The 16,770-nt window shown below is 39.2% G+C and overlaps 1 protein-coding gene across 1 annotated transcript in view; it reads left to right on the plus strand.

Annotated features, from left to right (window-relative positions):
* Vta1 (vesicle trafficking 1) overlaps positions 1–16,770 on the plus strand; it is a 103,666-nt gene that overhangs the window by 68,364 nt on the left and 18,532 nt on the right. Inside the window, exon 5 of the mRNA XM_090383775.1 lies at positions 2,265–2,382. Coding sequence (XP_090239901.1) covers positions 2,265–2,382 — 118 coding nt within the window. The remainder of the gene's footprint in view (positions 1–2,264; positions 2,383–16,770) is intronic.

The raw sequence follows: 16,770 nt of genomic DNA on the forward strand, positions 1-16,770 counted from the left end.
CAATGATATACAGTAACTTTGCTAACAGGGATCAGGAAGTGATCCCATTGTATAAAGCAATTGTCAGGGCTCATCTTTAGTACTGCATACAGGTCTGGAGGTCTCATTTTAGAGGGGATATAGATCTGATGGAATAGGTGCAGAAAAGGGCAACGTGATTGGTGAAGGGAACGAAAGAATGGTGTTACTAAGGCAGGCTTCAGTTCTGCAAATTGCAGCATCTGGGGACTAGGCCCTCATGAGGTGATCTGATTGTGGTATTTAAGTTTTTGAATGGATTGAGCTAGCTCAATTCTGATGGCATTTTCCTCCTTCTCAGACTACATGCAGGAGGGGGCATAAATTCAAATTGAAGGACCATTTCAGGATAGATGTGCAGAGGTTTGCCTTCAGCCAGCAGGTAGTTGATTGTTGGAAGAAACTTTTGTCTGTTGTTGTGGAAGTGGGCAGTTTGAATACATTCAAGAACTGGACAAGTTATTGGAGGATATGAACAGGTGAGGTGGGAGGATTTTTTTGTTGTTGTTTTTTGCTGATGCTTTGTAAACTTTCTTTTTTTTTTTTGGATCATATGCCACTACTACTACTAATAATGTCTCCCAGGGGAACAAAAAAATTTATTTACAGATCTAAAATTAAAGTTATGCTAGGATTGTTTTTTGACTAGAAAAGCATAATTCACTTTGAATTTTTATCAAGAGGTCATAATGTTAATACAACTACAATAAACCTCCCAATTTATGAACATTGTGTGTTTCTGAAAAGTAATTCATATCATGAAAGTTTGTAAATTGAGTGCATTTCCCCATAGATGGTATAATAAGAAGATATGTTTCAAAAGAATGAAACAAGAAAATGTTTACTAATTGAAATCTTCACACCTTATTTTTACTGCAATAAAATAATACAAAAGCAGCTTATTTAAGTTAGAAGCATGAAATTAACCTTTTCTGTTAATTAAAAAATCAACAAATCAGTTTTAAATTAAAATCAATTAAAAAATTAAATTAATTTTTCTCTAAAAGGAGATACTGTTGATAATATGCCCTTCCACTACTTGTGTATATTTCAAGAAACATATACTTTAAACAGTGTACTTTGACTGATTGCATGTATAGTATGTTAAATATGGTAAACATAATATATAAGCTGAAAATATATCATTCTTACCCATTTTACTTTCAAATGGTGATGCTTCATGAAGTTACTGAAAAGTTTGACATAGGAGGTGAGTGTATAAATCAAATGTCTGGTTTCAAAAATTTTTGTTCACGACATCAGAGGTTCATAAATTAGTTGTTTGTAAACCGGAAATTCAATTTATATATACTAAGAAATCATTAAGTACTTGGGAGATGAAATCAGAAGATACTAGCAGAGATATTGGAATATTAGTTTATTAGATTAATATGACTAATTACCACCTTATTTCTTGTTATTAGAGAGCAACTTCCAGAAATAAATATTCATTTCACATACATGGAACAAGTTGGTTTCCTTTTCTAATTTATGAAGTTTTCAACCCATGCTGGCCTACAAAACTCATCTTGCATATACAGATAATTAACTTATCTCATGTAACAAACAATTTATATTTTGTTACTATGTATGGTTTTTTTTTTTTTTTTTATAAAATAATTCAACATCTGTTTCAACCAGTTGGCTTTGTCAGTTTTCACACCTTTACATGAAAATTTTGTTTTTATACTTCAACAAAGTGCAGCTACATTTATTTAATATTAGTCATACTTGCATTCATAGCAGTATTCTTCAGCTCTTTCATTATCAACAAAGATTTTGTTTCTTAATTTGAACTTATTATGACTTGCATTCAGAAATACCATTTAATCACAGACTGCAATTTGAGTTTCCAGATCGATAATTACAGATAATTTCTTGGACCTCTGTTCAAATATGGATATTTTAAACTCACAAAATTTGTCACATAGATATCTATAAAAGCTGTTTTTGTTAGTTACAGTATTAATGAAATAATGGCATTGAAGAGAACTGCTCAATCAGGTGTCATTTTTGATTTACCATTGAATAAAAATTCTTTGCTTTGCTGAAAAACATTATACTAATGTTTTTCTTTGTTATCATTCAACACTAAATCAAGTTCATTTCCTGCAATTCTATCAGCACTGATTTCCTGAAATCGGTGCTGATAAAATTGCAGTATCAGAATATATGCTGTAAATTTTTAAAAAATTCAGTGGAGTACGCTTTTTTTTATTTGTTGTTTTAAATTACTTTCAATTAAGGTTGCCCAACATAGAAAATATGCTAAATGGAAAGCTGCATATATTCACAACTGCTTGAAGCAAGGAGAAACTCCTGTTCCTGGACCAATGAATGAAGATGATGATTCAGAGTTTACAGGTATTTCATATATTTTATTTATTTATTTTTGCCAGTGAATGACTGTTACAAATATAAATCTGGTATATGAAATCTGGAATGAAAACTAATACAGTTGTCCTCTTCAGTCATGTGTCCCTCATTCATACTTACGAATTCTTTTATTTTCAGCGGATCTGTCACAAATAATCTCTTCCACAGAAGCATTGCTGAATATGTATACCATATTTTTCATTTATTTTGAAGATATTATGGAAGCTGTTTTACTCTTTTGATCTTTTTTATGCTCTTAATGAATTTATTGCAATAACTCTTAAGCGAAAGAAAGACAAAAATATCATCAGATAAATGATAAATATCATCAGATAAACTCCTATATATTGTATCTTGTGCATTTTCAGCGCCATTTTTATGACAAGTTACCTTTAATTTTTTTTGTTCTTTAACTTATTTTTAGATTATTGCAGTTGGTTTCTTATTTACATTGTCTCTTTGGTCTGGAAAATAACTTTACATATAAAATAAATCAAAATTGATTTCTACTTGTATTCTGTGTGGCCACTGCAACCAGAGGAGTTTACAACTTAATTGTAGCCATTCTGTCATTGTAGCCAGTATGCAAGCACAAAAGCTAGCAGTGAGCTATCTCTGTGACAGCATAGTAATTTTTTTATTCATTTGGAGAGGTCTGGGTTCAAATCTTGATGGGAACTGTAGGAATTCTTAAAGTCCCCCCCCCCCCTCAGTTGAGGTTATAGTTAGTCAATCCCAATAAAATAAAATAGGATTTCTCCTTGAGTTATTCAACATTTTTCAGTCCACATAACATGCAAATTGTTCCTTGAATGTACATTTTACAAACATAATACACTGGTATAATGTGACCTAAGATGTTGCTCTGCCATAAAACTAATTCTTGACCAGAAATTTTTTGCAGAATTCTACATTATATCTCTATTTAAAACTATACCTAGTATTAAATAGCAGAATAATAAGAAAGCAAAGCTTATACATCTCAAACATCTCATTGAAATAAATAAAACAAAATGTCACCCAAGTATTCTTATTTTATCTTCAACTTCCAAATATTTACCTAATCCCTCTTTAAATCTACATAAGATCCTACATCTACAAAGCTGACTTGTAACTTGTGCCAGTAGTAAATTATTCTTTGATCAAAGGCAAGTTTCCTTACATTCAGCCTACAATTACCTCTACTTAATTGGAATCTGTACCCTTGTATCATCCTTTCATGGGTGTAAACATCTCAACATATCCCCGTACAGATGACTAGTTTCCAAACTTTGCAGCTTGCAGAGTCTCTTCCTGTATGAGTTTCTCTTCACATCTCACACAACTCTTCATCATCCCTCAAGGGATGATGCCATATATTGTTCTTGCAGTTTTCCTTGCTACACGAGAGAGAGAGAGAGAGCGAGAGAGAGAGAGAGAGAGAGAGAGAGAGAGAGAGAGAGCTGTAATAGTCAGAGACTTCATAGACTGTGTTACAGCACTGAAATCCTCTTCATCTTCAACAGTATTAATCTGATAATTTAACTTGGGATCATTGTGGCCCTGAGGCAGAACCTCCAATTTACTATCATGAAATCTTAATTGCCATTTTTTAGAACAAATGTATATTTTGTCTAAATCTTGTTAATGAGAATCAGTGAATGTCTAAGCAGCAGTCCCTGGTTCTCATTAACAGCCCTCTAGAATTTAATAACAATCAGAAACTTTGACATGAAACTAATACTACTATTATCAATATCATTGAAAATTAAAGGCAAGAGCTCCACCACAAAACCTTGAGGAATTACACTCCTAACATTGCTGTATTTGGAGTGTTACCCATTAATAACTGCTGTTTGTCTTCTGCCATTTAATCGTCCCTTTGTCCAATGTAGCACCACGTGTACAGAATTTTTTTGTTAGCTCTCCCCGTGAATGATATTGGAGTGTTTTAAAAGTACAAAAATAATAAAGCACTGTATAAATAAAAACAAAAATTCATTTTTCTCAAATTTTCAGTTGTGTGGGGATATCATCTTTCTGTAAGTCGTTTCCGATGTCAGCTCCAGAAAGATGAAGCTGTTTTTCAGTTTGTATTTGTGCCCTAATTCCAGGATCTGCTATGATTTAAATGTTATGGAGAAGTAACTGCATGGTTATAAACAAGGGAGACTTGGATCACTTTCCTGCTGAATCTCATGCAAGGTGGGCTTGGCCCACTGTAAAAATGAACACTATCAGATGTTCTTCAGCATTATAAGGAACTACTGCTATCACCCGGCTAAAGAACTAAGGACTTGTTCCACATTTTCACTGAATAATTGGCTTTACGTTGGCATTACATTGGTCAATACACTGGCTTGAAGGGACTTAGTACACCTGTAGTATTTATTAGCCCGACTTGAAGAAAAATTGGACTTCGTTCGCTATACTTCTGACCCACTCGTATCATTCTTCATACCTCCTTATTTGCCAATAACTCACCCCAAATATGTAAAGGTATCAATTTACTCAACTGTTTATTTTCACTTTGTTATCTTCTGTTTTGTTGTGTGTTAATTTTCAATATCTTTGTTTTATTTATATTTATTCTTAAGCCAAATGTTTCAGATTTATTACTTGAATTCTTTATTTGTTGTTGCATATGTTGATGTGTTTGGGCTAATATGCATATATCATCAGCAAAGTCTAAATTATTTAATCTGGTCAACAATCCCCATTGTATTTGTGCATTTGTTTTTTTGATTTGTTTGATGCTTTCATTATTCACTCCATAATAATTAGGAAAATTGTAAGCGATGGTATACACATCCTTGTCTGACATCATTATTAGTAGTAACCTCTTTAGTCAGTTGGCCATTACAGAGAATCTTTACTTTATATTCTATATACATTTTTTCTATAAAGTAGAAATAGCCCACAATATGTATTAATTTCCACATTGCCTTTCTATCCATATCTTTCTAGCTGTCAAATTCCCTTTCAATAAAGCTTATAAATAATACTACTCTGTCTGGTTTTCAACTTTTGTTTTTAACTAAGTTTTTTATGCTGATTTCAGATTTTTCCCCCCCTATCACATACAGTTTATTTTTTCACAAGTTACTTAAGTTGATATCAGGCATTCTGTTATTGAATATATTAAATTAGGAGTGAAAATTTGTAAACAACATCTTCACATGTTGGCAACACTGTCTTCAGTCATTTGTTTCTTGACCTTGTGAGCTCCATGCAGCAGTGTTTATCAGTGTGAGCACAAGTTTGACATATATCATGTCAAACTTGTACTGAAAAGTGAGTAAAATATCCTCGCACAAGTGTTTGAACAAACTTATTTTGTTATATTTGTGGAAGTTATGTAGTCCTTGAGCAAAGACAAGATATTACAAAATTTGTAAAAAAAAAATGTGTATTATGCTTATTTTGGGGTGAAACTTGGTGACCAAGATAAACAATGGGCCCCACATAAAGTTTGCTGAACCTATGTTGAAGCATTGAGATTGTGGAAAAATAATAAAAAGAAGGCTATTCCATTTGCAATTCCCGTGATTTGGTGGGAGTCTACAAACCATTGTGATGACTTACTTTTACTTAGTTAATGTAGAGAGATACAATGCAAAGAGTAAGAAGGGCATTGTGTATCCTAATATTCCATCTGCCATTAGACCAGTCTCACATGGAGATAACCTGGTGGTTCCATGCCCTCCACTTATACTGGAAAATGTAGCAGCAGAAAGTGCTGAAAGAGAAGTTTCTGAAAATCAAACCGAAGTGTACATGCCTGGAGACAGAGTCCAGCCTCAGTTATTTTCACAGCATAAACTCAGTGATCTGATGAGATTTAAATTTACCAAAGGAATCTGCAGAACTCCTTGGTTCTAGGCTTAAGTCATAAAATCTTCTAGCATGTGGAATGTTTTTCTCATGGTACAGACAAAGAATAAGAACAAGTCCCCTACTTTTCTGCAGACAATTTTATGTTTTTTTGCAGTCTCAAAGGTGTGTTACTCCACAATGGAAATAAATATGGGTCAATTCCAAATTCTGCCCAGACACGATAGGAGGGAGTATATGATGAGAGCCTTGTCGATCAATTCGGCCCTGGAAAGATTGTGCAAGGCTCAAGGGGTAGAATTTTTTTTCAGCCTGGACTGTACTTGTTAACAGGAGAGATTGCTTCTACAGGGATGGAATACATTTAAATAGAAAGGGTGCAAGAATATTTGCTGATGCTATCGAGGCAGTGTTAGGTGGGTCGGAAAACTGCTAGCTTGGGGGGAGACAAAGACCAATAGATTGACAGTAGCCACTGGCAGAGGTGAAAGAGATTCTTGCACTGCTTCTATTAGAATGAGCAGAAGCCTGAAAAACAAGATGCATGATATTTCAGAGACTGCTGGGAGCCATTGCGGTACAAGTAAACACATGGGTTGTGTTAGGGTAGCTAAGAATAGAAACAGGTGCAGGTATACTTGCGTGTACACCAATGCTAGGAGTTTAGTAAGTAAATTTGATGAATTTGAGGTATTGCTCAAAACATCAAAGGCAGATATTGTTGGGATATCAGAGACGTGGTGTCAGACAGATATAAGGGATGCAGAACTGCAATTTGGGGAGTACGTCTACAGAAAGGATAGACAGGATAGGAAGGGGGGGAGGGGTTATGCTATTAGTTAAGAAACACATAAAAACCAAGGAAGTGAAGCCAGTCGTCATCGCTGGACAGTGCAGTATTGAGTCAGTTTGGTGTGACATTAGCATTGGGAGATCAAAATTGAGAGTAGGAGTGTGCTATAGGCCTAATGACTCTGATGAGTATAATAAGAAACTGTACAGGGAAATAGAGTGGGCCAGTAAATCAGAGAGTCTTATAATGGGGGATTTTAATTTCCCAGATATTGACTGGAATTTGTGGGTTGGTCACTCACACACTAGCAAGGCTTTTGTGGATTTATTGGATGATTGTTTTCTACATCAGCATGTTCGGGAGGCAACTAGAGGGAGTAATACTCTTGATTTGATTATCAGCAGTGATTCTTCATGCATTAAGAATCTGCAGATAAATGAACCACTAGGTGGCAGTGATCACAGTGTGCTGAAGTGGGATTTACTCAAAGAGGTAACTACCATTAGGGGTAAAGGGAAGGGTTATTGCTTCCGTAAAGGCGACTACGATGGACTGAGACAGTATTTAAATTCTATACAGTGGGACCAACTGATGATGTTACCAACAGCAAATTCAAAATGGGAAGCATTCAAAGAACTTATCTTGGAAGCTACTAGGCTTTACATACCAACTAAGAAATATTGTTCAAGGTTTAGGCCAAAATGGATGTCAGATGAACTAATGAGGCATATGGCAGAGAAGAAAAATGCATGGGATACTTACAAATTAACACATGACACAGAAGCCTATGATGGATACAAGTTGATATGCAACCAAGTTACAAAGGAGGTTAGGCAGGCGAAGGCAGATTACGAGAAATCCTTGGCAAGGGATGCAAAGAAAAACAGCAAAGAGTTCTTTACTTATGTAAACTCTAGAAGGAAGGGGATGAATCAGATTGGTCTACTTGATATTGATGGGTCAACTGTTGATGATCCTGCTCAGGTAGCTAACAAACTAAATGAATATTTTGCATCGACATTCACACATGAGGAGTTATTCAGCGAGGGGAATGCCAGAGGTGTATTCAACTCTAGCAGTAAGCTACAGAATCTTGAAATAACTGGGAGTAAAGCGGAGGAGAAACTGTTGAAGATAAACACAAGAAAGGCACCTGGGGTGGATGGGATCTATCCAGTTATATTAAAGGAGGCAGCAAAGGAAGTAAGCAAACCCTTAGCCATAATTATGAGAGCTTCCTTGGACTCAGGTGAGGTACCCATAGACTGGAAATATGCAAATGTGACCCCAATTCACAAAGGAGGAACAAAGGCTGACACAAGTAATTATAGACCTGTGAGCTTAACTTCTGTTCCAGGAAAATTAATGGAGGCACTGGTTAAAGAAGCACTGTAGAATCATTTAGACAAGACTTCAGTTATAGCTCGGACACAGCATGGTTTTGTTAAGGGGAAGTCTTGCCTGACCAATTTGATTGGATACTATGATGCAGTCACAAAAGAACTGGATGCAGGGAATAGCTTTGATATTATATACTTGGATCTTAGAAAGGCTTTTGATACTGTTGCACATGGAAGACTGCTACACAAATTGGAGCAGTGTGACATTGGAGGCAAATTGCTGCTATGGATAAAGGGGTGATTGAGGGAGAAGACAGAGAGTGGTAATCAATGGACACTGCTCATCGTGGACTAATGTTATTAGTGGAGTCCCTCAGGGCTCAGTGTTGGGTCCATTATTGTTTTCTGTATTTATAAATGATATTGATGATGGTATATCAAGCTTAATGTCCAAGTTTGCAGACGATACAAAGGTTGGCAGGGTTGTCAAGGACACTACTGACACTATGCTACTGCAACAGGATCTGGAAAGGTTGAGCAGATGGGCTGAGAGGTGGCAAATGAAGTTTAACATTGACAAATGTAAAGTACTACACATGGGAAACAGCAACCCCAGAGCACCGTATCAACTCTGTGGTACTACACTGACAGTGGTAGAGAATGAAAGGGACTTGGGGGTGGTTGTGCAGGCAGATATGACCCCTCGACGTGGGCACCTGTACGTGGTGAGTGGACCTCCCAGTGACGCTGCTGGACTTCCAGACTAGCATCACTGGGATCCAACGCCCACAGCCTAGGTTCCGGGCTTACATCAATGGAATCCGGCGTGTTTGCCGTGCGCTGCGACCCGTGGAAATTCGGAAAGGGGGATCCTGGTGGTTGAGGGGCCCAGCTTCAATACACCACTTTGGCCCCTGCTTCGACAAGACGGGTGGTCCTGGAAGGCCCGGCTAGGATCAATCGGCTAGTAGGCTCGCCTGCGAGGGTCAACCGTGTCAATGCCACGCCCCTACCCTCATGGTCCGAGGGACAGGATTCAGGCTGGCGGCGGTGCGGGTATAGTGTCTGGGTAGCCCTGGTGTCCCACTCCCGAGCGCATTTATTGCATGCCGGGTAGTGGGCGTCCCTTTAGGCTCCGTGGTGGGTGGGGAGCCCGGGCACTGAACAATTTAAAAAACTATATGAATCCTGAGAAACTTACTCCTTCAGGGGCCCCAACGCGGTCCCTATCTGAAAATTTAGACAGAGAATCAGATAGCATTATTGCTAATAAGAGGCAGCGAACCGAATTACCATCAGGGCCAGTCCCAAGGTTCCTAATCATGCACTCAACCGGTGAAAAACTGATTGGTAAAATGTCGCCCTTCTTCATTCAAAAAGGGTTAGATGGGTTAGCAGGTTCTCCCAAATCAGTTAAGAGGCTCCGTTCTGGAGACCTCTTAATTGAAACCAAAAATGACAGGCAATCCGAACATCTACTCCGAACAACATCAATCGGAGGAATACCTATAACGGTGACATCACACAGAACACTCAATTCATCGAGAGGTGTCATTTCGGAGTGGGACCTTCTCGACGTAACCGAGGAGGAAATCTGCTCCGAATTAAAACCCCAGGGAGTTATTGCCGTCAAGAGAATTACTGCGCGAAGGGATGGAAAAATAGTTAAAACCAGGAGCGTTATCCTGACTTTTAACTCTCCTAAACCTCCTGACGAGATAAAAGCTGGATACATCAACTGTTCAGTGCGTCCATACGTTCCAAACCCTTTGCGGTGTTTTAAATGCCAGAAGTATGGACAGTCTCAAATGGCCTGCCGTGGAGTCCTTGCATGCGCTCAATGCGGTGCAAAGGACCACGAAACAGCAGCATGTTCAGCCACAAAACCCACCTGTATTAACTGTGAGGGCGAACACCCGGCCTACTCACGAGCATGCCAGAGGTGGAAAGAAGAAAAAGAAATTCAACGGCTGAAGGCAGAGCTAAATATATCATACCAGGAGGCAAGGAAATCGGTCAAACCCCTGAATATCAACAAACCTACCTACGCCCAGAAGGTAGCAGGGAGATGTTCCGTCGGAACTCAGACGGACATGACCATTCCTCCAAAGGAGTCTTTCACTCCCATCGCGCGGTATCTCTTAACATCTCAAAAACCTGCACAAAAGGACCAATCAGCTGCCACTCCTATATCGGTACCTCCTAATGCTCCACAAGTAACAAAGATAATTATGAAAGAAAAGAATAAGAAAGGGAAAGTCCCCCCTAGTACCCAAGAAAAGATGGATGTGGAGCAGAAGGAGGTACCCGAAGATTCAGTCTTGGAACTCTTTGCGGAGGAGGAAATAGACACGGGACAGCGTCCATTCTTCCCCAAAAAAGACAAATCCAAGACTGATAAAAGTAAGCCCTCAGCACCTCGGAAGCCGCCTGATGGACCCACCAAGCCAAAATAATGGCTAAATTCCTACAATGGAATTGTCGTGGATTCCGGCGAAACATTGATGACATCAAGGCCCTCCTGCAAAAGCACGAGCCAGTTTGCTTTTGCTTGCAGGAGACATATCTAAAGGCAAATGATGATCCCACCATGCACAACATCACAGTTTTTCGAAAGGATAGAATTGCGGGTGGCTCTGTACATGGGGGAGTGGCTATCCTTGTGGGTAACCAGACCCCAGTGCAGCCCTTGCTAATTACAACCAGCATAGAGGCTGTTGCAATTCGCCTTTCAGTGGGATTTTTATTAACTGTGTGCTCCATTTATTTGCCACCTGGGACTGACATCACCCAGGCAGACCTTGATGACCTTCTAATGCAGCTGCCTCCCCCTTTCCTACATCTCGGGGATTTTAACGGACATAACACCCTGTGGGGTAGTGCTAACATCAACGGAAGGGGACGAGTCATAGAGCGTATGCTCAATGACAATGACCTTTCCCTTCTAAATACTGGAACAAACACCTTCTTCCACATGCCTACCCGTACTTTTTCTGCCATTGATCTCTCTATCTGCTCCCCTTCTCTACTCCCTTCACTCACTTGGGAAGTGGAGGAGAATCCGTACGGAAGCGATCACTTCCCTGTGATAACCTTGTTACACAGTGGGAGACCATGTCTTCCCTTCAGGTTACCACGGTGGAAGATTGATCAGGCTGACTGGACTGCCTTCCAACATCAGGCAAATTTTGATCTTAGCACAGTCAGTCAAGAGCCTATCAATGATGCAGTTAAGTACATCACAGAAAATATTGTCCAAGCAGCTGCGAATACAGTTCCAAAAACATCTGCCCGGTTTCCACCATTTCCCAAACCTTGGTGGAATTCACAATGCACAATGCACAGCAGCAAAAAAGGCTCAAAACAAAGCGTGGGGGATATTCCGCCGATATCCTGCCACGACCAACCTTATAGCCTTTAAACGTGCACGAGCCAAAGCACGATATATCCGTCGTCAGAGTCAAAAGGAATCGTGGATCCGTTTTACATCATCTATTAACCAGTCTACCAACTCTAAGGTAGTCTGGGATAAAATCCGGAAAATGAAGGGAAAATATACATCCCACCCTTCTTCAATCCTAGATTATAATGGATGCGCTATTGCAGATCCAACTGCAATAGCCAATGCTCTTGGGGAAACATTCTCTAACATCTCCGCAACATCCTCGTACTCCCCAGAGTTCCTGGTCCTGAAACATAAATTGGAAAAACAAGCACTTAATTTTAAGACCAAGGGCCTCTATCCCTATAACGGGGCGTTCATTATAGAGGAACTGAAAAGAGCCCTCACTCTTTCCAAAGCAAGTGCCGTTGGGCCAGATGGCATCCATTATGAAATGATTAAACATCTATCACCAAAATCTATGGATTGTCTGCTCCTTCTGTACAACAGAATCTTTACTGAAGGGCAGTTTCCGGACTCCTGGCGAAAGGCAATCGTTCTTGCCTTCCCTAAGCCAGGAAAGGATCCAAAAGTCACCACCAACTATCGTCCTATTGCTCTGACTAGCTGTCTGTGCAAAATCCTGGAGAGAATGGTTAATTCTCGCTTAATATGGTATCTCGAGTCAAATGACCTTCTCTCCAACATCCAGTGCGGCTTCCGAAGGAACCGGTCCACTTTGGACCATCTTATTAGATTGGAAGCATCCATCCGGGATGCTTTCCTAAAACGCGAACACTTGGTGTCGGTGTTCTTCGACATGGAAAAAGCGTATGACACAACTTGGAGATTTGGCATTTTAAAAGATTTACATAACCTTGGCCTTAGAGGGCATCTCCCCCTTTTTATTCAAACGTTTTTAGCCAATCGATCTTTCCAAGTTCGTGTGGGATCCTCACTCTCTCGTTCCTTCACTCAAGAGGAGGGAGTACCACAAGGATCAGTATTAAGTGTCACGCTTTTTGCCATCAAAATAAATTCCATCACAGAACAACTTCCTCCAACGGTAAACAGTGCCCTCTATGTTGATGACTTTAGCATTTTTTGTCAGTCATGCAACATGAGGGTTATTGAAAGACAACTGCAGAAAGCCATTGATCGACTGAATTCCTGGGCACTTGCTAATGGCTTCAGGTTCTCGCCGGAGAAGACCTTTTGCATACACTTTTGTCGCAAGCGTAATCTTCATCCTGAACCTGAATTAAGGCTCGGACAAAATGTTATTCCAGTAGTGTCAGACACAAAATTCTTGGGACTTGTGTTCGATAAAAAGTTGACCTTTCTCGAACATATTCGTCAACTTCGTACAAAATGCACAAGGGGACTCAATATTCTCCGCTCTCTCTCCTCAACGCGTTGGGGAGCAGATCGATGCACCCTACTACGGCTTTACCGTGCACTTGTACGACCCAAATTAGACTACGGGTCCCAGGTATACTCCTCAGCTAGAGATAGTGTCCTCCGATGGCTGGACCCTGTCCACCATCAGGCTATCCGTATCGCTACTGGAGCTTTTCGAACATCTCTTGTCCAGAGCTTATACGTCGAAGCAAACAAACCATCGTTATCCCTTCGACGTAAGCAGTTGTCTTCAAACTATGCTTTAAAGTTGAAATCCCTGCCAGACCATCCTACGTGGGCATCCGTTTTTGAGCCACGTTGGGAAAACTTGTACAATACCCGTCAGACTGCCAACCGACCTTTTGGTATTCGTGTCCAAGAGCTACTAAGAGAGTTTAACATCATGGTAGACAAGGTTGCACAAACACCAAAAGAGACTCTTCCACCCTGGCATGCTCATACTCCATCGTGCAACATCTCCCTTCAGAAATGGGTAAAATCTGAAACCTCGTCATCTGTCTACCAGAAGCTCTACTCTGCACACCAAGCTGAGTACTCAGACTTCCTGCCCGTTTACACAGACGGCTCGAAGTCTGAATCGTGCGTAGGATCTGCTGCTGTGTTTCCGGACACTATAATATCTCAGTAGATTCCTCCTGAATCCAGCATATACACTGCAGAGCTGTATGCTATAGAGCTAGCCTTGGATCACATTCGAACTTGTCAATATCAAAGGTCAATAATATATTCCGACTCATTGAGTGTATTACAGGCTTTATTATCTCCGAGATACAATTCTCATCCAGTTCTTTGTCGAGTTCAGCAGAAGATACATTCTCTTCATGAATACAAGTTTGATATCCGCTTCTGCTGGATTCCTAGCCACATTGGGATAAAGGGAAATGATTTGGCTGACGCTGCAGCCAAATCAGCAACACCCACTCGTAATCATTGCCTGTCAGTCTCCTATACAGACTACAGGCAAATAATACGGAACAAGATATATTCCCAATGGCAAGAACATTATACCAAATAAAGCCTGTAATAGAAACATGGCAGTCTAGTCTGCGCAGGAATCGGAGCGAGGAAGTTGTTCTTGCCCGACTCCGCATAGGACAGTCATTTGACACATTCTTTTCTGCTGGGGGCGGATGACCCTCCTATGTGCGTGTCTTGCGACACCGTTTTATCTCTGAAGCATATTTTAATAGATTGCGTTCATTATACCCATGTTCGCAATATACATTTTACCGCTTTTACTCATCTGACTGAGCCTTATACACTCAGTCAGATTTTATCAGACAACGACCACGTGTCGGCAGTCTTTAAATTTTTAAAAGCTATTAATATATACACACATATATAAATAACAATTTGACGAGGTAACCTTTTTAAAGGTTACCAGAATTTATCTTTATTGTTATTTTAATCGTTACTTGGCGCAATATGACCATAGTTGTTTTTGCGCCAATAAAATCAAATCAAATCAAAGCAGGCAGATATGAAGTTCTCTGAGCAGTGCAGACGGGCTGCAAGAGTAGCTCATGGAGTATTGTCAATGATATACAGGAATTTTTCCAGCAGGGATAAGGAAGTGATTATTCCCTTGTATAAGGCAATGGTCAGGCCACACCTAGAGTACTGTATACATGTCTGGAGGCCTCATTTCAAGAAGGATGTAGAGCTGCTGGAACGAGTACAGAGAAGGGCAACAAGATTAGTGAATGGAACAAAGGGGTGCTCTTACGAAGAAAGGCTTAAGTTTTGCAAATTACAGTGTCTGGAGACTAGGCACCAGCGAGGTGATCTGATAGAGTTGTATAAAGCCTTGAATGGTTTGAGCATTCTCAATGCTGATGGGATTCTTCCTCTAGCTCAGAAAAATCACCTGAGAGGACATAAATTCAAATTGAGGAAAGACAGATGTAGGATAGACGTGCGGAAATTTGACTTCAGCCAGCGGGTGGTTGGTTGGTGGAACAGACTTCCATCCCTTGTGGTGGAGGTTGATTGATAGCCTAAATAAGTTTAAGGCTCGGCTGGACAGGTATTTTGAACGAACAGAGGGGTGAAGTGGAAGTGGTTTTTTTTTTTTTTTTTTTTTTTTGGCTGATGCTGCATAAGCTCGCTTTCTTGCATCAAATGCCTCTACTAATGCTAATGCTAGCTCACTCTGTGCATTCGAAAGAAACATATGAGAACTTGAACTTCATACTTAATATTTGTTAACAACTATTAACAAATTTGTTAATATTTGTTAACTAATATTAGAACTTGAACTTCATACTTAATATTTGTTAACAACTATTAACAAATTTGTTAATATTTGTTAACAAATATTAAGTATGAAGTTCAAGTTCTCATATGTTTCTTTCAAATGCACAGAGTGAGCTATTGGAATTGACCCATATTTATTTCCATTGTGGAGTAACACACCTTTGAGACTGCAAAAAAACATAAAATTGTCTGCAGAAAAGTAGGGGACTTGTTCTTATTCTTTGTCTGTACCGTGAGAAAAACATTCCACGTGCTAGAAGATTTTATGGTAAAGCTTTCACAGTTTGTGAAAGCTTTACCTCAGGAAGGTTCCTGCATCAACTAGCTTTGTACTAAATTCCCATCGATGGCCCAAGAAAAGCTAAAACAAAGTATTTTTGTTGGACCTCAAATTCGCAAACTGATAAGGGAGTGGGATTTTGAAGGAAGTATGAATAAAGGAGAAAAACAGGCATGGATTAGCTTCAGGTCTGTTGAGAACCTTCTCAGGGAACAATAAGGATCCAGACCACAAGAATATAGTTGGCAAACTTCAAGAAGCTGGGCTGCAACATGAGTGTCAAGGTACATTTTTTACACTTCTGCATTGACTACTTCCCAGGAAGTCTAGGAAGTGTTAGTGAAGAACAGGATGAGAGGTTTTACCAGTACATTAAAGATATGGAGATTAGGTACCAGGGGAGGTGGAATGTCAACATGATGGCTGACTACTGCTGGATGCTGAAAGGGGACTGTAGTACATATTTTTATATTACCCCATATCATTGTCCTCCTGGCTGTGGCGGGCACAAGGATCTGAAAGAAAATAAAAAAAATTTACCCATCATAAATCAGTTTTTAAAATTAGAGGTGAGTGTTTAGTGGACTTTTTACCACACTGCCCTTTTCAATAGTGTTTTCGACATGTATTTAAATATAAAAGTCTAGTAAAGTAGCATTTTGTAATAATTTCAGTGCACAAATTCTGTCAAAATTAATAAAAATTGTGAAAATTCAAATTTTCTTTGTGATTTTTGAAGAAACCTGATGTGATGGAAACAAATGGAAGTCATTTTTGAAAGCAGCATTAGAAAGTAATTCAGAAACACTCTTTTCTGAGAAAACATCATTGAAATTTTTTCAAAATGCAGAGTAGTGTAAAGTGTACTAGGCCACTATCAACTATTCTTATTATTTTCAGTGTTGAAATTTGATTGATACAAGTTCTGTTGTTTCTGAAACCTGCTTGCTTTATCCTTTCAAGTATTATCCTTAATAATGCTTTTCCTATAATACTCAAAAGCATTATTCCCCTCCAGGTTTTACATATAGTTTTCTTTCCCCCATTTTTTTTTTTTTTTTTTTTTTAACAATTATAACCTATAACCTTA

Source organism: Mastigoproctus giganteus, chromosome 1 (genome assembly GCF_048544385.1).
Source record: "Mastigoproctus giganteus isolate SK-2022 chromosome 1, ASM4854438v1, whole genome shotgun sequence".
Classification (NCBI taxonomy): Eukaryota; Metazoa; Arthropoda; class Arachnida; order Uropygi; family Thelyphonidae; genus Mastigoproctus; species Mastigoproctus giganteus.